This window comes from Primulina tabacum, chromosome 9, assembly GCF_025594145.1.
Source record: "Primulina tabacum isolate GXHZ01 chromosome 9, ASM2559414v2, whole genome shotgun sequence".
Lineage (NCBI taxonomy): Eukaryota > Viridiplantae > Streptophyta > Magnoliopsida > Lamiales > Gesneriaceae > Primulina > Primulina tabacum.
The window spans coordinates 1,492,012-1,514,670 of record NC_134558.1 but is presented as its reverse complement, the minus strand read 5'-3'; the positions used below and the strand labels follow the sequence as shown (position 1 = coordinate 1,514,670).

The window sequence follows — 22,659 nt, the reverse complement described above, 5'->3', positions numbered from 1 at the left end:
GCGTGTAAGAATATTCGGTGAATGTTGTTTGCTATTATGTGCCTTGAATGTTTATTCTGTTGCATTCATGCATTAATTGTGTTGGCATATCATATTGAGCCTTGACTCCTTTGACGGCAATTTTGTTGATTCTGTTGAGATATATTGAGTCATCAGAGGGACGAATGGGTTAGGATTAGCCACATTCCCAGATGACAGCTAGGGACGAGCGACTTAGCAACTCGCATTCCCGATGCTACGTGATTGGACGAGCGGTGATTTGATGTTGCATTCCTGGCACGGATGGCCACTGTTACTGTTGATGATGCTATTCTTTTGGACTCCATTTGGTATCCGTTATTCCATTGTACCATTCATGCATCGCATGACATTGCATTTACTTGGTATTATTACATGTCTTTTATATACGTCTTGATTTTACTGGTTTGTCGTACTGGGGTCCGACTCCTGTTTTCTTTTTATGTTGTCGTTGTTTTTGATGTCATAGCAGGTCATTCCAAGGGATTTGACGCGTCTGGTGGAGCGTCAACAAGTGGTACCCAGTAGTCTGTTGGTTTTTTTCAGAGTTCCCAGATATCTATATATTATTTTGGTTTGATACATTTGCCAGGGAGATACCATGTGTAGCTGTATGGTGATGTTTTTATATTGTTTTGGATTTTATTTGTGGTATTTTATGTCTAGTCCTGACCAGTGTGGCTGTAGGATATTTGTTTGGTTGATTGTGAACTTGATGTTATTTTCGAGTGTATATTGATGTTGTTGTGTTTTGAAATATTTGGGATGTCCTACTTACGGGGACGTCATGCCGAAATTTCTGTAGGCCCAAATTAACGTTTTAAAACTCGTTTTCGCTGTTTACATCATTTAATCCTTGTTGTTTGGTAATTAAATATTAATTAAGAGTACGAGCCCTGACAGTTTGGTATCAGAGCGTAATTGGGATACGCTCGAATTAAAGTTTAGGACACTCGAGCTTAGACACAAATAAAATGATTGTGCATGTGTTTGTTTATTTGCACTTACTTGTTTCTATGTTTTAAATTAATTGAACCAGCATGACTAAAGCGTATATTTGATTAAGTTTTGACATTTAGTGTAGAAATTGCCTATTATTTTAAGATTATGCTCTTATACTAATCCGATTATTTTGTTTCTGCCTGTGGATTAAATCCTTGTGTTTCGTAGATGGCACCTGGACGTAAGGGCAGAAAAGGAAATGAAGTTGTTCAGGAATCTGAAGCTCCTAATGTGAGAGGACTTAACGAGACTGAATGGGGAAGACGAGGTCGTCATCTTCGTGGTGAAGTACGAAATGTTAACGTTGAGCATGAAGTGGATCAGTTGACTAGAGAAATGAGTGAAATGGAACTGGTGATATCTTGATTTCAGAATATGCGTCCTCCTCGATTCTTTGGAAATGAAGATGGTGAGAAAGCTGTAGCATGATTAAAAAGTATGAAACGCTTATTCAATATGTTTGAGTACACTCCTGATTTGCAGGTTAAGTTGGCTATTTGTCAATTAAAAGACCGAGCTCAGTTATGGTGGGAAACTACTGAGGAAGCTATGAAAGAATCAGGTGAAAGAGTTATTTGGGATGTATTTTGCGCTCAATTTGCTCGAGAGTATTCACTGCCTTCATATTATTCGGCCAAGGAAGTTGAATTCAATAGATAGTCTCCAGATAACATGACTGTAGTGGAGTATGCCTATCAATTTTCAGCGCTTCTTGCCTATGTTCCTCATGTTGCTAGCAGTGATCGGAACAAGCTATCGCATTTTATGCAAGGATTGAATCGAACCATTTGCACTTTAGTAGTAGCTGGAGCGCCTATTAATTATGCCGATGCTGTAGAGAAAGCCAAGAATGTGGAGGCAAGTCTACTTTTGACAGAACCACAGTCAGTTCAACCATGTTTTCCTCAGAGTTTTGAAGGTAATGTGCCGATGCCAGTGGGTGCACCACTATACCGACCTTTACTGCCGTATCAGCCTTTGTAGTCTTGTCAACAACCAAAGCAGCAAAACTTTAAGGCCAAAGGAAAACAGTTCAAGAAACAGACTCGTAGTAGTTCTTCTAGTTCTGGCAGTCAGCGTGGAGGTTCAGTTGGGTAACCAGCTGGAGTATTTTGTGATCGTTGTGGTGGTAAGCATATCAGTACTCAGTGTACGGGAGTTCATGGATCTTGTAATATTTGTGGGCAAGTTGGACATTATGCTAGAGTATGTCCGAATGCAATAAGACAACAATTTCAACAACCTCAGTTTGGTCAGGGTTTTAGAGGACAAGCAACTAGACCTTTTGTCCCGACTCAGTCTTTTCAGCAGTGTAGCTATCCTTAGCCTAGAGGTTCTATTCAGCAACATTTTTCAGGGCCACAACAGGCTCGAATTTATGCTCTAACTCTGGATCAGGTTCAAGACGCACCGGGCGGGCGGAGTTATTACAGGTATCTGCCTTATTTTTAATCATCATGCGCGTATATTGGTAGACACATGAGCATCTCATTCATTTGTATCTGTTGTATTTGTTGATGATCATGAGATTGTTACTACTCCGTTGATAGATACTGTGTCAGTCTCTACTCCTTCCGGTGTATGCTTGATGTCTCATGAGATAATTCTGAATTGTTTGATTAGATTCGATGATAATATTATGATAATTAATCTAATCAAGCTAGATATGTCTGACTTCGACTGTATTTTGGGAATGGATACTATGTCAAATTATCGAGCCACCGGTGATTGTTTCCATGGAGTTGTCAGATTCAGACCTTATTATGGCAGTAAATGGAATTTTTACGGTAGTGATTCACAATCACGTATTCCATTAATGTCAGCAATGGAAATGTTTAGAATCTTGTCAACAAGAAATGAAGGATTCATGATCTATGCAGTTGATACGACACAGAAAAAAAGATTTGAAGTTTCAGATATTCCTGTTGTCAAGGAATTTCTGATGTATTTCCCGATGAAATTCCTGGATTTCCACCCTAGAGGAAAATCGATTTTAGCATTGAGTTGGTGTCCGGGACAAATCCTATTTCTAGAGCACCATATCGTTTGGCTCTAGCGGAATTGAAAAAACTCAAAGAGCAATTACAGGACTTACTGGAAAAATGCTATATTAGACCAAGTTTGTCACCTTGGGGAGCTCCGGTATTGTTTATAAAGAAGAAAGACGGAACGATGAGAATGTGCATTGATTACAGGCAGTTGAACAAAGCTACTATGAAGAATAAGTATCCTCTGCCGCATATCGTGACTTGTTTGATCAGTTGCAGGGTACATCAGTGTATTCAAAGATCGATCTCCGTTCTGGCTGCCATCAGCTTAGAGTTCGAGAGGAAGATATTCTGATGACAGCATTTCGAACACGTTATGGACATTATGAATTTCTAGTTATGTCTTTTGGATTGACTAATGCTCCAGCGGTTTTTATGGATTTGATGAATCGTATTTTTCGAGAATTTTTAGATAGATTTGTTATTGTCTTTATAGATGACATTCTGATTTATTCAAAAACAAAGAAGGAGCATCGAGAACATTTAGGTTAGTCCTCCAGACACTCAGAGCAGCGCAATTGTATGCAAAATTTTCTAACTGTGAATTTTGGCTAGACAGAGTAGTATTTTTGGGTCATATTTTATCAGCTCAAGGAGTATCAGTGGATCCTAGTAAAGTGGAAGCTGTTATCAATTGGCCAACACCGACGAATATTTCCGATATTCGCAGTTTCTGCTTAGTAGGAACCTAAACACAAGAATGGTTTTTCTCAGAGTCAGACCACGCTTGGGATTGGCAGGGTATTATAGGCTTTTTATTGAAAGATTTTCTATTATAGCAAGGCCTATGATCCAATTAACGCAAACATATTGACGTTTTGTGTGGAATGATGAATGTGAGTTAGTTTTTCAGACTTTGAAGGAAAAGTTGACAACAGCCCCAGTGCTAGCTTTGCCATTAGGCTCAGGTGGATATGTTGTTTGTTCATATGCATCTCTAAATGGGCTTGGTTGTGTTCTAATGCAAAATGGGCGAGTGATTGCATATGCTTCTTGTCAGTTGAAGCCGCACGAGACCCGATATCCAGTCCATGACTTAGAGTTGGCTGCCATTGTGTTTGCATTGAAGTTATGGCGTTATTATCTGTACGTTGAGCAGTTTGTGATTTATTCAGATCACAAGAGTCTTAAATATCTTTTCACACAGCCTGACTTGAACATGAGACAGTGTCGATGGATGGAGTTACTTAAAGACTTTGATTGTGAGATTCAGTATCAACCAGGTCGAATGAATCTTGTTGCAGATGCTCTCAGCAGGAAAGTTCAGAATGCTATGCTAACATCTTTGACTATCTCTAAAGTTCACGAGCACTTGGGAACTTCAGGATGGACTTACCAGATCAGTGGAGACTACTTTATAATGTCATCTATTCAAGTTGAGCCACAGATTTTATCCAACATCAAAGCAGCACATAAAACCGATCAGCACATTCATAGATTAAAAGAATTGTCTCGAACAGGTCAGAAAGAAAAGTTTAGTGTTGCCTCAGATATTAGTAGACTTGTGGTTCCTAATTTGATATATTTGAAAGAAGCTATACTATGGGAAGCCAATTGTAGTTGACACAGTATTCATCCAGGAATTCGAAAGATGTATCATATCTTGAGAGCTCATTATTGGTGGGAAGGTATGAAGAAAGATATTTCTCATTTTGTGGCTAAATGTTTAACGTGTCAACAAGTTAAACCCAAAAGAATGAGACCTGATGGAATGTTATATAGTCTTAAAGTGCCGCAATGGAACTGGGAGCACATTGCTATGGATTTTGTGACACATTTACCTCGTTCTAATCGTGGTTGTGATGCGATTTAGGTGATTGTTGATGGATTGTCTAAATCAGCTCATTTTATTCCGTATGATCGTACTTTTACTTATATGAAAATGGCGAAATTGTACATTGATCATATAGTAAGATTGCATGGTGTGCCAGTAACCATAGTATCCGATCGTGTTCCAAGGTTTGCTTCGAAGTTTTGGGGAAGTTTGCAATCAGCTTTGGGTTCAAAGTTGGCTATGAGCACTGCCTATCACCCACAGGCAGATGGTCAGTCAGAAAGAACCATTCAAACGCTCGAAGACGGGTTACGGGCAGTAGTGATGGATTTCAAAGGTGGTTGGCAAGAATCATTGTATTTGGTTGAATTCTCTTACAATAATAGTTTTCAGGCAACAATCGGTATGGCACCATTTGAAGCTTTGTATGGAAAAAAGTATAGATTGCCGATATGTTAGGAAGATGTAGCAGAAAGACAGATGTCAAAACCAGAATTTATTCAAGAAATGAAATATAAAGTTGAATTGATCAGGAAAAGGATGAAAGCAGCCCAGGATCGTCAAGCAAGTTATGCTAATAAAAGGCGTAGACCTTTAGAGTTTCAAGTGGGCGATTATGTTTTCTTGAAAGTATCACCATTTTGGGGTACTATGAGATTTGGACATAAAGGGAAGTTATGCTAATAAAAGGCGTAGACCTTTAGAGTTTCAAGTGGGCGATTATGTTTTCTTGAAAGTATCACCATTCTGGGGTACTATGAGATTTGGACATAAAGGGAAGTTAGCCCCGCGTATATTGGTCCGTATGTGATTGTTGAGAGGATTGGCACATTGGCTTATCGTTTGGACTTGCCGCCGAGTTTGTCTTTGATACATATTGTGTTTCATGTATCTATGTTGAGGAAGTATAAGCCAGATCCGTCTCATATCTTGAATGTCGAGGATGTGGAGTTGGACAGTTACCTTAGCTATGTTGAACATCCAGTACAAATTTTGGACCGCAATGAAAAACAACTCAGGAGCAAGATGTTTCCATTGGTTTTGGTACAGTGGAGTAGGCATGGAAGAGAATAATCTACATGGGAATTAGAGGCAAAGCTGCGACAAGAATGACCTTATTTGTTTGAGAATGTAATGAATTACGCGATGCATTCTGAATTTCCTATGTATTATCAGTCATAATGTTGTGGATATCAGTGTTGTATTTGTTAGATTTCGAGAACAAAATATTTTATTAGTAGGGGAGAATGTAAGAGCCCAATAATCATTTTGGGCCCTACCCATTTCATTTTAATTATTTTAAACCCCAACCCATTTTCCCCTAAATTTATCCCGTAACATCTCCAAGCTTTTCCCCTGAACCCATCGGCTCTTTCAAGCACCGGGCTCATCACCTTGCGCAGCGTCCTAGCGGCCAGATCTTTTTTGTGCAGTAGCTTAACAAATCTTCTTCCTCCAGTCTATTAGTTTCTTTATTGCCATGAATCGGAAGGTTGCGAGCTCGATCGGCCTTGTTTCGAGCAATTGTTCGTGTGAGCTTTGATCCGGTTTTAGGTGAGGATTTGATTTCGATTCTTGGTTGTTCGTGGTGGATAGTTTGTATTAGTGAAGTATTAAGCTTTTTCCCTATATTTCCAGTTATTTTTCAGCTAGGTTTTTGGCGTGTGAATAGTGTTTCTGGCGAGCCACCTTCGCAAGATCAACGTTGTGCGTTTTAGCCTTGATTCTTGAGGTATTAAGCTTGAAATTTCAGATTCTAAACTCGCTTTGTTGGCTGCCCATAATTTGAATTTTAACCGCTTCGATTTAAATTGTTTTAATAAGTTGGAATGCATTATATTGAAGTGTATAGCGAATTTATATTGTAGATTTTATCGTTGGACGAGTTCATCCGATATTCCTTAAGAAATTACTGTGGTATTGTAAGTTGAAGTTGAGGTATGCTCAAACCTACATCATTATGACGTTTATATGGGCGTGTAAGAATATTCGGTGAATGTTGTTTGCTATTATGTGCCTTGAATGTTTATTCTGTTGCATTCATGCATTAATTGTGTTGGCATATCATATTGAGCCTTGACTCATTTGACGGCAATTTATGTTGATTCTGTTGAGATATATTGAGTCATCAGAGGGACGAATGGGTTAGGATTAGCCACATTCCCAGATGACAGCTAGGGACGAGCGACTTAGCAACTCGCATTCCCAATGCTACGTGCATGGACGAGCGGCAATTTGATGCTGCATTCCTGGTACGGGTGGCCACTGTTACTGTTGATGATGCTATTCGTTTGGACTCCATTTGGTATCCGTTATTCCATTGTACCATTCATGCATCGCATGACATTTCATTTACTTGGTATTATTATATGTCTTTTATAAACGTCGTGATTTTACTGGTTTGTCGTACTGGGGTCTAACCCCTGTTTTCTTTTTATGTTGTCGTTGTTTTTGATGTCATAGCAGGTCATTCCAGGGGATTTGACGTGTCTGGTGGAGCGTCAGCAAGTGGTACCCAGTAGTCAGTTGGTTTGTGTCAGAGTTCCCAGATATCTATATATTATTTTGGTTTGATACATTTGTCAGGGAGATGCCCTGTGTAGCTTATGGTGATGTTTTTATGTTGTTTTGGATTTTATTTGTGGTATGTTATGTCTAGTCCTGACCAGTGCGGCTATATGATATTTGTTTGGTTGATTGTGAATTTGATGTTATTTTCGAGTGTATAGTGATGTTGTTGTGTTTTAAATATTTGGGATGTCCTTCTTACGGGAGGTCATGTCGAAATTTCTGTAGGCCCAAATGAACGTTTTTAAACTCGTTTTCACTATTTACACCATTTAATCCTTGTTGTTTGGTAATTAAATATTAATTAAGAGTATATGCCCTGACAGAAAAAATGTTCAAATATGTTGAAGTTTGATAACTTCGAATAAAAATCAAATATTTTTCGACTGAACTCGAAATTTTCGTGAATTGACTCGGTTTGTTTATACTCTTAGTCAACAAGCTTGAATATTTTTTTATAAAAAAAAAAACTATTATATAAGTGTTGTATGGGGTATTCAAATATGAGGAAAAACAAGAAGAAAACAAAGAAAATGGCTTTGTAGAGGCAAGTGTTGAACACTTTGTCCTTAAGAAGAATTTGCCCTCACAATGTGCTAGAGTTTGTGGCAATCTTCTCCCAAGATACAACTACAACACTTGAATAATGAGCACTCAAATATTCAAGTTCTTTCACAAAGAAATGAATGAACTCTCTCTTGAAAAAGAAGGAAGAAGACTATATGCATATGATGTTATGTATGTATGATTTTAAATAATCATGCATTTAATGTTTTTCAAATGAAAAGACATGATCTTTAATTCATAGGGGGTGTCTTTTGGCCATAATAACTGATCACAAGCATCAAACAATGCCAAAGGAATTGAAAAACCATCAGAAAATTCAAAAAAATCTGAAGGGATGCTTCTGTGCGCGCAGGGGCGCACGCCCGCTCGTACGCTGCCGAGCGCGCTCGGCAGCGCCTACCGAGAGCTCTCGGCAGCGCCTGTCGAGAGCACTCGGCAGGCGCGCGCACATGCGCGCCGCTCCGCGCGCATGTGCACGCCAGACACTGTCAAGCGCGCGCACCCGCGCGCCGGCCCTCGCGCACCTGCGCGCAGACCCGCGCACGGGTGCGGGCCGGCTACTATTCATGCCGAGTTTTTTTTTTCTTTTTTTTTTTCGATTTTCGTCCCTTACATGTTCCGACTACTCGTTTTAAGTTCGTTCAACATTTGATGAACTTGTTGCGAGTTTATTTCAGAACCACCGAACTTAATATTCGTTCATTAAGCTTCGTTCTTCGTTTCGAATTTTTCCAATCAAATACATTGATTTATTTACTTAATTTTCATTCATTAAGCATCAAATTTTCCAACAATAAGAACATAAAACACAAAAAAATTTTACAAGAGCTAAACTAATGTTTGAAAATTGACTTTCCTAGTTTTTCTGGCTCGGGTTCAAATTGTTAAAATTTGGCGAAATCGGGTAAAATTCAAGGGAACCCGCATTTATTTTATTCTTCTAGTTGATGAGATAAACAACATCACTTGTAGTTCTGTAATTTTTATTTTTCTTTGTTTGGAATTTCAAGTACTCAATTAATTAATATATTATTATAATTTGGAAAATTTTATTTTTTAAAAACATGGAAATTTGTAATTTTTGTACCGGATATTTAGTCTTTTTTGTGATTCGACGTGGAAAAAAATATCAACGTAGTATTGACGTGTACAATTTCGCATTAATAGTCTTCATGAAAAATGACTAAAATTATAGAAATCGAAAAATATAAGTTTTAAAATTAAATTTGATAAAATCAAACATAATACCAATTTTTACAACACAAGTGAAATGTTTGATTTTTTAAAAATGCAGAATGCATTGACCAATTAATATTTTTAAAGATTTTTTGTTTTTAAGACCCGACCCGACCCGACCCGAATTGAATCGGATATTTGTAAAAGGGTTGAATGTATCATTGTTACTCGGGAACATTGACGCTCGACTCTCCAGTCTCCAGATTCAATACCCGTAGGGTTAGCTTTCTGCCTCAGCTTCTCCTCAGTTCAAAGAGCTGCAACTTGATTGTAAGCCAAGATGATTTTTGCTCAGAATCATTTAATGGCGTGTACGCAAGCATTTTCTCTGGCTGATTCGAAGTAGTTTCCGTATGTTCTAGGATTATATGTTGTCTCAACATTTTTGTTCAAATGATCGCAGGATTTATTTTCGCTTAGCTTAATCACACAATGCCCAGGTAAATTTTTTGTCTAATTATTCTTTTCCGCCTTAAATTTGTTAAACATGGCTTTTGGATCCCCACCCCAAAAAAAAAAGTAGTTATATTTTTTTCTCACTTTCAGGTATTACTGTGACTATTGCGACACATACCTCACGCATGATTCTGTGGGTTACCTCTCTCCCTCCCTTCTTATGTAAATTGTTTTCAGCTACTCTTAATGCCTTTTTTACTGCCATTAGAATCATTTTTATGGATAATTATTGAAATAGTTTCATACCTGTTGTGAGATTGTCTACCTAACTAAGAATATAGAATCCACGTTTATAGTTAATTGGCTGCTTGGGTTCACTACTTTTAATGTTGAGCAACAGTGTTCATTTGCTGCAAAAAGGTTAAGGAAATTGAAGAAATTTTGATGTTATATAACTATTAACTGTGCAAAATATTTGGGTTATATATTTTCAATAATGTTATGTGAAGGCGGTTTAGCCCACTCAAATCGATTTAATAAATATGTAGTAGCATGGGTTGGGATCGTTCTCACGAGAAGGTTTGAATTTATTGTGCTAAATTTTTTAAATAATTTAAAAATAGGGGGTTTCCTTGAAATTAAATTATCAACAATACCTGAAAAATTAAATTTTAAGGTTTTGTCCTAAATCATGAAATATTATGCGCAAACCTCAAATCTCACAAGTTTTAGTTATTGCAAGGTTTTGTTTTTCTCAACCAAGAATTAAAGTTTAGGCAATAAAACTAAACTAGAATAAAAATATGAAAGTGAGTATGAAAGAGAAAATGTTGTTCAAGCCGTAGCCATGAGTAAGATGAGAAAATGCAAGAGTCCCCTATCTTGTATATATATATATTTCCTCAAAATCTGAAAATCTAGAGTTTTCCTTCTTTGAAATTCCTTCAAATCTCATTCAATATGGTGCAGAATTCTTCTCCCCGATGTTTTCTAAAATTCGAGACATGGCCAGATTTTATAGGACACCGAGCTTTGATTTTCCTTGAATTATTGGACCCAATACTTGCGTGCATAGCACAGACCTTTCAATATTTTTTTTGTCATGTGTCAGCTCTTTCAATTCATATCAATTGCTATTGATGCATGGCTTCTTCACGTGACAAAACACAACCTCTTTAATTTCTTTCTCAATTTTTTCAATTTGCATTAGAATGCACAACCTCTTCTCATCAACCAAATCCCTTTGTTTTTTTCCTTATGACGTGCTCTTTTTTATTCGTTTCTCATGATTCATCACATGCTTTTCTTTTGGCCCATGTTAATTTTAAATTAGCACATGGCTCTTACTTCACATCAAAGTCAAAGCATCATTCGATTTGATTTTTCTTCTTTCCTTTCGATGCGACACCGATGTGCTGAATATACCCGAATTCATCTCGTCTGCCGCTGTTTTTACTCGCTTTCCTCACTTTTGACTATATGCAATAAAAAACCATGATTAGGAACTATGAAATCAATTCGAACCATTAAAATTCTCCTAATAGCTATAAATTAACTCAAATAAATATATGAAACTATAAAAATACGCTCATCTTTTGTTGGAAATTGGTGCACTAAAGGAAAAGGTGAACTTTGTGTTTGTTTTGTGTAATTAGTATTGCCTTCCAAAACTATTTGAATATTTTTCATATTTAATTTTTATTGAACATCATTGGATGTCACTGCAGCCTTCAGTTAGAAAACAGCATAATGCTGGATACAAACACAAGGTATTTTTTCCCCTTTATCTTCCTATGGCACTTGTTCCTTTCTTTAGGCTCGTAGGTAAATGTATGTGATAAATTTTATTCTTATCTGAGCAGGCAAATGTGCGAAGATGAATGGATGGGATGTAAAATTATCAATAATCACATAGGAAGGTATATCTTATATAATAAATGTACCTGATATGACCTTTTCATTCTCCTCAACAGCCTGATCATGGTTTAGAGCAAACATCTATCCTTGTACTTGAGGTCGTAGATTAAAGCCTCCCACTGAATGTCCTTGTGGCATTTGAACAGAAGCCTCCTTCTTGAGGTGACCAACCTCTCCACACTTGAAATAGGCTATTGCGGCTTTGCGACACTTATCGGATGGAGGGTTTTTTTACACATTGATTACACTGTCTATTATTTTTATCAAAGTGAAATACTCCATCAGACCCTGAGGAAGAAGTAGAAGAATCATATTTTTTAAATTCACAAAGGTATAATTTCTGACTGTATGTTTTGTTTTGTTAAATCATATGAGCGTCTAAAGCAAAATTATTTTGTTTTTCAAAATAAAATAAAATTTTTAAATCTTCCGGCCCGTAGAAAACCAGATCCAACACAGTCAAAGATCTCATGATTAATACCTTGGAAAAAGTGATCATACTTAGCTTCATAACTAGCATTGATACCTTGCTTCAAACTTAGAATCTCAATGCACTTGGCTTACAAGAGTTCGTGTGGAAAAATACAACTTCATGAAAGCAGAACGGAAATCGGCCCTGGTAACTCTACCGTGGTCGTGCAATAACAGTGCATAAACAGATTCCCACCATTTGCGAGCATGTATTTCCGAAAAAAAATTAACAGCTTCCATCTGCTGCTCCTCAGTATAATGGAAAACTAAGAAACAACCTTCCATCCGCTCTAACCAATCTTCCGCTACCTCGGGTGTCTCACCTCCAGCTAGTGGTTTCGGTCCCATCTGGATAAACTTATGTATGTCAAAACGGCGACATTCATCGGGATGGGGACGATGTTCTCTATGATGTCCACAGTCATCGTTGTCACCCAGATTCCCACGCTACCTTGACTACTCTCGTCATCATGGCCTGTTATATATAAGATTTAACATTGGTTAATCCAAAAACACAATTTATATATCTCAAAAGTCTTATGCATGCTCTGATATCATAAATGTAGTAACCCATCTCGAATCACCTACTAATCAGAACTTAATAGCACGCAATTAACTTAGTTAAAAATAAAGAGTTAAGAGCATAACTTAAACATAATTGTTATACAACTCCATTGAATAGCGCATGTAAATACCAAATTTTATACAACCAAATCGAAGATAGTATCTAAAACCAGATACAACACGAACCAAGAAAGTCACTCCAGACACATCCACTCCTACAGCTCAACGTCTGCTCCCTCCAGGTCCATCCAACCTAAGGCCTTCCCCGTGAAATGGGGGTCCAAGAAAGAAAATCGTGCATGTGAGCAATAAAATGCCCTGAACGAGAGTATGAGTATACAATTCTATATGGTGCTTGTATGCAAGTGTACAGGATACCAAGGATCAGTTTAGGATCAGGATCAGGACCAGTTAAACTCTTCTTAGTCAAGTGGTGCCATGGTATGTAGCAATCTGGTGCAACGCTCTGTGCCGTTGCACAGGAGGTGCTTCCCACAACATAACATGTGGACAAGGGTGACCTGACGAACGTAGTCGTCGAGACAGCTAAAGTGGTCCAACCGTCCACTAAAGGAAGAGGGCTGAGTGTCCCTCACTAATATGTTATCTCAAGGACATAGGCTCGACATGAAAATGTATGAGCATAATCATCGTGACATAAAATATGCACAAAAAGATATTTCATGTAAGTGCAACACATAGAACATGCATACTCAACCAGGATATCTCATATAGTACTTTTGTACCTCTATCAAATTAGTCCTAGAGGTACTGGTCTAGGGTAGATCAAGTGAACATCATATCACTATTACTTGTCTAAAATCCTAACTAAGATAATAGCTACAACCAATAGCTACTAAGAGCACAAATTTATACATGCGTCCGTCAATAACCTTTTGATGTCGAAGGCCCATAACTCGAGCACACTTGTGCTACAGCTCCGGTAGCACCTAACCAATGCTCGACCCTCGATAATATGGCTAGAAACACTCAAAATATAGTCTAAAACAAGAGGAAACACCTCAAAACACACACTGAATGAGAAATCGTGAGGCCTATTTATAGGTGGAGATCGAAATATCCGATCACACATTTTATAGATTCGAACTCTGCATGGAAAGACCAGTCAACATCATCTTGACACCTCAGTGGACACCTACGTTCGGAAGGTCTGATCCCTAGTTCGGATTGTTCGAACTGGCTACATGTTTGATGTTTATAAATTTTTGACACCTCATTGATCTGAATGGCCATGCAACCAACGGAAGGTCTGATCTTAGTTCGGAACATTCATTCTCGTTCGGTGCTTCAAAACTCATATTCGGTGGTTTCAAACTCTTCAGTCAGTCTGAACTATCACCCTTTGGTTCCAAATGGTTTAGTAACTTAATATGTTTAAGTAATGACCCTTTAATCTTGTTTTAATATTAAGCACGTGAAATGGAGTTCGGGTTACTACAATATGTACATGTCTCGCCAATCCACTACAAAAAGTGTCAAGAATAGTTACGGTTAAGTATATAATATCGTGTTAATTGTTATTGGAAATCATTTTGACTGCCAATCAAGAAGACTATTCACATTCGAGGGCTACATGTTTAGTTCTGTTTCGTGTCTTTTTTTTTTTTTTGGTATTTTTTGTTGAAAGAAATATTTTTAAAACATAATTTTATGCTTTGTACAGACTTTTTTTACTTATATGAGATTTTTTCACTTATTTCTGATTAAATTATTAGTTAGATAAAGGAAAATACCATACAGTAAAGCTAGAATATATAAAGAGAAATACCATATAGTAAAGCTAGAATATATAAAGGGAAATACCACACAGTAAAGCTAAAATTAGCGACGTAATTATTAACTGTGGATATAGTTTGCGACGGTTCAAAACCGTCGCTACTATCAACGACAACTGATATATGGACGACGGTCAAAATCGTCGCAAGCCTGTTTAACTTTTTTTTTTGTTTTTTTTTTTTGTAGAGATGTATTAGGTGAGTTTTTAATGAGGTGAGGCCCACGTCAAAATAAAATATTCAGAAATTGGAATCCCACATCGAAAACATTACAAAAATGATTGAGGGTTTTAGTTATAAATAGAGCTCAATTCCTTCAGTTATTGTATCCCAAAATCAAAAGCTTTTCAGCTTTGATAAAAAGAGAGTGCATAGAAAAAAGAGTGTATTTTTTTCTTGAGTGCGAGAATTCTCTTGTGTGAGTTAGAGAAATTATTTTCTTGGTATACTCGGGTTTGGGAGTGTGAGATATTTAGTGTATTGGTGTATACATTTGTTGTAATATTTCTTCCGATTATAAAAGTTGCAGTGCTCCGTGGACGTAGCCTATATTGGGTGAACCACGTAAATCTTTGTGTTCTTGTTGGTTATTTTATTCCGCATTTTTGGGTACTATTATCATCGTGATCGGCATCACTTAGGGGTAATCTCCCAACAACTAGTATCAGAGCCATGTTGTGAAAATTCTTAAAAATTCTGAGTATGCTCTGTGGTTGCAGCTTTGTCTGATCTTCCACATCAGAAAAGATTTTTTAGATTTTTTGCTAAGGCTAGAGAAGCGATGGCCGGAGATGATGGATCGGGACCGAGAATCAACAAGTTCGACGGAACATATTTTTCGTTCTGGCGGTTACAGATAAGAGATTATATGTACAGTAAGAAGCTGCATCAACCTCTATCAGGAAAGAAACCAGAAAAGATGGAGGATGATGATTGGGAGCTCCTTGACCGACAGGTGTTAGGTGTGATACGACTGACCCTAACGAATAATGTGGCACATAACGTGGCGGAGGCAAAAACCACAGAAGAGATGATGTCCATTTTATCGGACATGTACGAGAAGCCATCAGCAAACAACAAAGTACATCTCATGAAGAAGTTATTCAACTTGAAGATGGGAGAAGGTGCTTCGGTGGCAAAACACATAAATGAATTCAATACGATTGTCTCTCAGCTGACATCGGTGGACATCAAATTTGATGATGAGATTTGGGCACTTATTCTTCTGGCGTCTTTACCAGACAATTGGGAACCGATGCGTGCAGCGGTTAGCAACTCTGTTGGAAAAGGAAAACTACAACTCAATGATGTTAGAGATCAAATCATTGCTGAAGAAGTTCGCAGGAAAGACTCGGGTGAAGCAACATCATCGAGATCAGCTCTAAATCTTGATAACAGAGGAAGAGGCAGGAGTGGTGAAAGGAGTTCCAACCGATGGCGCGGTAGATCCAAATCAAGAAATGGAAAAGACAAAAGCAACTTTGAAAAGAATTTGAAGTGCTGGAGCTGTGGTGAAACTGGTCACTTGAAAAAGAACTGCAGATCAACGAAGAATAATGCCAATGCTGTCACTGAGGAAGTACATGATGCTCTGCTATTATCCATGGAAAGCCCTGTTGATTCTTGGGTTATGGACTCGGGAGCTTCGTTTCATACCACTGGTGATCGCTATGTATTTGATAATACATCGCTGGCGATTACGGAAAAGTTTTCCTGGCTGATGGAAAACCCTTGGAAATTGTTGGTATGGGTGAGGTACGGATGAAGATGTCAAATGGATCTTTCTGGAAAATCAACAAAGTCAGACATGTACCAAAATTGACACGCAATCTGATCTCGGTGGGACAACTGGATGATGAAGGCCACAATGTGACCTTCGGTGATGGTTCCTGGAAAGTGAACAAAGGAGCCATGATTGTTGCTCGAGGAAAGAAAACTGGAACACTGTATATGACTTCCAGTTGCAGAGACACATTAGCAGCTATGGATGCTGGAGCCAATTAAAGTCTATGGCATTATAGACTTGGACATATGAGTGAGAAGGGAATGAAGATGTTGGTGTCAAAAGGAAAGCTACCAGAATTAAAGACTGTTGAACACCAACTATGTGAAAGCTGTATCCTTGGAAAGCAGAAGAAGGTGAGCTTTTCAAAAGGCGGTAGAGACCCGAAAGCAGCAAAGTTGGAGCTGGTTCATACTGATGTATGGCGACCATCTCCTGTGACATCCCTTGGAGGCTCGAGATACTATGTCACATTCATTGACGATTCGAGTAGAAAAGTTTGGGTTTATTTTCTGAAAAATAAATATGATGTTTACGAGACCTTTAAAAGATGGAAAGCCATGGTGGAAAATGAGACCAACTTGAAGGTGAAGTGCTTACGGTCTGATAATGGTGGAGAATATGTAGATGATGAGTTCAAGAAATATTGTGCACAGAACGGGATCAAGATGGAGAAAACCATTCCTGGTACACCTCAACAGAATGGTGTAGCTGAAAGGATGAACAGGACCTTGAATGAACGTGCAAGGAGCATGAGATTGCATTCTAGATTGCCAAAATCATTCTGGGCTGATGCTGTTAACACTGCAGCATATCTGATCAACAGAGGACCTTCGATACCACTTGACTGCAGAATACCCGAAGAGGTATGGAGCGGCAAAGAAGTAAACCTTTCTTTCTTGAAAGTGTTTGGATGTCTATCCTATGTTCATATTGATTCAGCAAGCAGAACAAAACTTGATCCGAAATCAAAGAAGTGCTTCTTTATTGGTTATGGAGATAATGAGTTTGTTTTTCATTTCTGGGATGACCAAAATCGGAAGATCATTCGGAGCAGGGATGTAATTTTTAATGAGAAAATTTTGTAAAAGGACAAGTCAGACATTGGAGCTGGAGATGAATATCCTGAAGTCAAGAAGACTGATGAAGTGCCACTGACATATATTCCTGTGAATGAATCGAAAACCAGTAACCAGGAAGATGGAGAAGAAACTGCACAAGATGATGACCCACAAACTCTGGTGATTGAACTCAGGAGATCTTTGAGAACCATCAGACCACCTGAGAGATACTACCCTGCACTTCACTATATTTTGCTGACAGACAAAGGTGAACCGGAGACCTATGAAGAGGCAATGCAAAATGATGATTCAACCAAGTGGGAGTTGGCCATGGAAGATGAGATGGATTCACTGTCATCCAATCAGACGTGGGAGTTGACAGAACTTCCGCAAGGAAAAAAGGCGTTACATAACAAGTGGGTGTACCGGTTAAAAGAAGAGCATGATGGTAGCAAGTGGTACAAGGCAAGACTTGTTGTAAAAGGCTTACAACAACGGGAAGGAATTGATTACATCGAGATTTTCTCTCCGGTGGTTAAATTAACCACTATCAGGACAGTACTTGGACTAGTGGCGAAGGAAGACTTACATTTGGAGCAGTTGGATGTAAAGACTGCATTTCTTCACGGTGACCTAGATGAAGAAATTTATATGAAGCAGCCACAGGGCTTTGAAGTACGGGGAAAAGAGAGAATGGTGTGCAAACTTCAGAAGAGCTTGTACGGTCTCAAACAAGCTCCAAGACAGTGGTACAAGAAGTTTGACGGATTTATGAGTAATAATGGTTTCCTAAGGTGTCAAGCTGATCACTGCTGTTATGTGAAAAATTTTGACGGTTCTTATATCATACTACTGCTATATGTAGATGATATGCTGATAGCTGGAGCTTGTCTGGAAGAAATTGATAAACAGAAGAAAGATTTATTAAAGGAATTTGCCATGAAGGATTTGGGTGCTGCAAAGCAAATCCTTGGAATGAGGATCTTAAGAGACCGGGTGAATGGATTCTTGAAGTTATCACAAGAAGAGTACGTGAAAAAGGTGGTTAGCAGATTTAATATGAATGAAGCTAAATCTATGAGTACTCATTTGGCTAGTCATTTCAAACTAACCAAAGCACAATCACCATCGACGGAGCAGGAGAAGGACTTATATGAATAAGGTTCCTTATGCTTCTGCTGTCGGAAGCCTCATGTATGCAATGTTGTGTACAAGACCAGACATAGCACATGCAGTGGGAGTTGTGAGCAGGTTTATGAGTAATCCAGGAAAGCAACACTGGGAAGCAGTTAAGTGGATTCTCAGGTATTTGAAAGGTACTGCTAGTTGTTCTTTATGCTTCAGGAGGTCAAAATTCGGCTTACAGGGTTTTGTCGATGCCGATATGGGTGGTGACCTGGATGGCAGGAAAAGTACTACTGGATATGTGTTCACATTAGGTGGTACAGTTGTAAGCTGGGTGTCTAAGCTGCAAAAGATTGTTGCGCTTTCGACTACTGAGGCTGAGTATGTAGCAGTTACAGAAGCTAGCAAGGATATGATATGGTTGAGATCCTTTCTGGAAGAATTGGGTTAGAAGCTTGAAGATAGCACGTTACACTGTGACAATCAGAGTGCTATTCATTTAGCAAAAAATCCTGTTTATCATGCTAGGACAAAGCATATACAGGTTAGGTACCATTTCATCAGATCAGTACTGGAAGATGGAATCTTGATGCTGGAGAAGATTCCTGGAAGTAAGAACCCAGCCGATATGCTCACAAAGACAGTAACCATTGACAAACTGAAGTTGTGTTCAACTTCAGTCGGACTGCAAGTATAAATGGAGATATATGAGCTGCTGCAATGATGGTGTGAAGACATGATTGAAATCAAGTCTTCAAGTGAGAGAATTGTTAGGTGAGTTTTTAATGAGATGGGGCCCACGTCAAAATAAAATATTCAGAAATTGGAATCCCATATCGAAAACATTACAAAAATGATTGAGGGTTTTAGTTATAAATAGAGCTCAATTCCTTCGGTTATTGAATCCCAAAATCAAAAGCTTTTCAGCTTTGATAAAAAGAGAGTGCATAGAAAAACAGAGTGTATTTTTTCTTGAGTGCGGGAATTCTCTTGTGTGAGTTAGAGAAATTATTTTCTTGGTATACTCAGGTTTGGGAGTGTGAGATATTTAGTGTATTGATGTATACACTTGTTGTAATATTTTCTTCCGGTTATAAAAGTTGCAGTGCTCCGTGGACTTAGCCTATATTGGGTGCACCACGTAAATCTTTGTGTTCTTGTTGGTTATTTTATTCCGCATTTTTGGGTACTATTATCATCGTGATCGACATCACTTAGGGGTAATCTCCCAACACGATGGTATTCTAGCTTATCGAAAACAATTATTATTTTTTCACATTTATGCTTCATGAAATATCAGCCGTTGAGGTATACATATATTAACATAGACGTAATACATTTATATTTTAAAACTATTTTCATATAAATGATATTTCATATTAAGACTAGCTCCCAAAATATTATATTTTTGTGAAGTCCTAGATATGATATCAAAATAAAAATTTTAAAAATAATTTTTTGTATAGTTTTTATGTAAAATAAGATATAATTATTTAAAAATTCAAAAGTGTTGACATAGATAAAATAATATTTTGTTAGATATGATAGTTATAGACAAGTAAAAATTTGACCAAAATACATTTTATTAATATTTTTATTAAATTAAGACGAAGTGTTTTTAATTTTACAAGGGTATTTTTAGGTTTATAAAAATTATACCATGACCCAAATTATTTACTCTAGGCCCTTCTTGTATTATATAATAATATAGATTATAATAATATAAATCTATTTAGGCGAGCAGCCATGGGTAATATATATATATATTTGGAATAATAATAATTTAAGTTATATATTGCTCCATATCCACAAAACCCGACCCATTTTTGGTCAAAATCGGGTCTGTTTCCTTGAAGGGGACCGCGAGTGCCATATATATAGGGTGGTCACTAACTTTCGCTCATCATTTCATTTGTTTCGAACACGAAAAACTCAGTTCAGAAAAACCTAACTCAGCTTTTGCTCCTGTGAAAATGCGGGGAAAGCGCAGCCGAGACGTTGCTTCATCCACTCAACATGCGACGTCTCTTGAAACGGACGCCTCTGCTTCCCTTGTCCCGGTGAAGGTTATGGAGCCATCTAAAGCCGACGCCGCCGAGCCGAAGATTGTGAACGATGTTTCAACGCTGGTGCATCAGAGTGCTGGTGAATCTGATCAGCTTAAAATGGGCGGTTTTCTGGAGAAATGTCACTATTGCCAGATGCGGATAGCGCAGAACTCGGAGGTCTTCATGTATAGGTAAAGGGAACTTGCTTGGGGTTCTAATATAATTAGTATTCGGCCTCGATTAGAATGAATGAAAAGATAACGGAACTGTGCTTGTTGCTTCTGCATTTTATGCTTTGATTTGTTGAATGCATTTTATGCTCTCGCTGTTTTATAGTTTCTTTATCCATTTTTTGATCTTCCTATTCTGTTGCTTCCATTTACTGCTTTGTGGAATGAGGATCGATTAGTAGGGAGTTTATTGTCTTGTAAGTCAATTAACTTGGTCACCCCTATGTAAAATTAATAGCCTTTTAAAACCACGTGTTCTAAAAAGGAGGCATATTTACCCCTTTTGTGAGGGCATTTTTAGGAGCACAGGGTCGTGAAAGATCATCACTAGTTTATAAACCGGTAATATTCTTTTCTAGGTTTTCCTAGGAGGGGTGCTATTAGCTACTCCAAAAATCCATTGTCCCTGTTTTATTTCTTCATTAGGAACTTGAATTTTACCGTATCTCAACGGTTCGATGTGGTGTTTAGAATATTCCATCTTGACAATAATATATCTTCGTCATGTCATCATTTGATCAATAAGATATCACTTGAGAAACTTGATGAATCAATTGGTTGGCACTATCAAGGAATTTGACCATTTTACTTGTCTTCTTTATTAATGCATCTCTCATTTTGAATGTCAGATACACAGCTATCTGCCCAAGATCCTCTAGATTATATATATTTCTATGCATTAGAATTGCTCAAGTTTCTGTGTTCACTTTGATGCAGTAATCTCTGTGCATTTTGCTCTGCTGAGTGCCGGGATTTTCAAATTGCAAAAGACCAATTGGTGGAGAGACAATCAGGAAATCCCCGGGAGAAGATAGTTCCAGGCCTGGGGATTTATAATGTGAAGGGTTAGTCTTGTTCTTATCATTGAGTCGAATGCAAACGACGTCAAATACATATCTTGTCAAATACTAGATGCAGATGCATACAGCTGTCGATATTTTGGTGATCGGTTTATGCTTCTGCTTGGATAGGATTAGTTTTACTGATATTCCATATTACCATACATTAGAACCCTGTATACTTTCGGGTTTCTATGTTAGCATATTTACAAAAGAGTAAAACTAGGTGTACCTCTTTTGTTTCAGCGGCTAATCGGAAGTCAGACGTGGTACTATTATATGTTTCAACCTTGATCTGCTCAGGCTTTTAAACTTTACCTGAAGCATGAGTATCTATTTCATCTGCATTTCGCTTTTATGGTGCCTTTTGGCAAGCTAGACATTTGATTTCTTTGACATGTTTTTAGTGGCACTGATCTTGGACGAAAGTTCTGTGACACTGCAACATCACGTATGCAAGGGTAGTTTGGAAGTTAAATCGCTGTCTTAGAAAAATGGGGCCTTTTTTAGTGAACATCCCCAAAACGAAAAATGAGAGGTTTTCAGTTGTCGGACAGAGGGATATTTTCTAATTGTTCTGTAATTTCTGGCTCATGATTGCTCAGTGCAACTCAGTAGACGAGTGGTATGATTATAAATAACCGAGGTTGTGCTTGGTTTGATCCATCACTTGTTCGGATGGACTAAATTCAAGAGAATTTTGAATGCACTCTATATCAAGATAACCAATTTCAATAGATCATTGTGGTGGATTTAATGTAACCCAAGATTGGTGTAATTTGAAATGCATTCTTCAAATTATTTCTTAAATCAAATTGTTTTTCTAAATCAAATGCATTAATCCAAGTTCATCTTGAGAGAATTTTGCTGTAGTTATGTAGATTCTATAATGATGTTTTGTTTCTTGACATGGAAAACTGGCGTAGCGACTTGGGAGGATTGTAGATTGTCCCGTTGATAATTTTTTTCATTTAGCCTAATAGGAACATCATACACATAGGATCATTATACGTGATCATTATGAATCACGAAAAATTCTTTAAGTTATTTCAACGTTTAGTCCATTTCAAGTTTACACAAAACAAGGAAGAAATCAGGGATGGATTGATGGTGATAAGCTTCAAGTCTACACCAATTCTAAGTTTGCCCATGGAGTGTTACATAGTTTCACCACGGCATTGTCTTTATTGAGTTTATTTTGTTAAATTCTTTTCCC

The 22,659-nt window shown here is 37.8% G+C and overlaps 2 protein-coding genes and 1 long non-coding RNA gene across 3 annotated transcripts; all 3 read left to right on the top strand.

The window, feature by feature from the left end:
* Positions 1–6,385: 6,385 nt before the first annotated feature.
* On the top strand, positions 6,386–7,558 carry LOC142504611 (uncharacterized). The gene is made up of 3 exons (XR_012804254.1): positions 6,386–6,574; positions 6,711–7,147; positions 7,309–7,558. It is a non-coding gene; the product is annotated as an uncharacterized LOC142504611 (long non-coding RNA).
* A 1,808-nt stretch (positions 7,559–9,366) lies between these two features.
* On the top strand, positions 9,367–14,575 carry LOC142556405 (uncharacterized). Its single transcript, XM_075667865.1, has 6 exons — positions 9,367–9,483; positions 9,617–9,653; positions 9,760–9,802; positions 11,337–11,378; positions 11,472–11,528; positions 14,545–14,575. The coding sequence occupies exons 1-6, from the start codon at positions 9,367–9,369 to the stop codon at positions 14,573–14,575; spliced, it is 327 nt and encodes a 108-aa protein (XP_075523980.1).
* A 5,678-nt stretch (positions 14,576–20,253) lies between these two features.
* LOC142556556 (uncharacterized) lies at positions 20,254–22,122 on the top strand. Its single transcript, XM_075668015.1, has 2 exons — positions 20,254–20,565; positions 21,322–22,122. The coding sequence occupies exons 1-2, from the start codon at positions 20,300–20,302 to the stop codon at positions 21,452–21,454; spliced, it is 399 nt and encodes a 132-aa protein (XP_075524130.1). The 5' UTR covers positions 20,254–20,299; the 3' UTR covers positions 21,455–22,122.
* Positions 22,123–22,659: the final 537 nt, after the last annotated feature.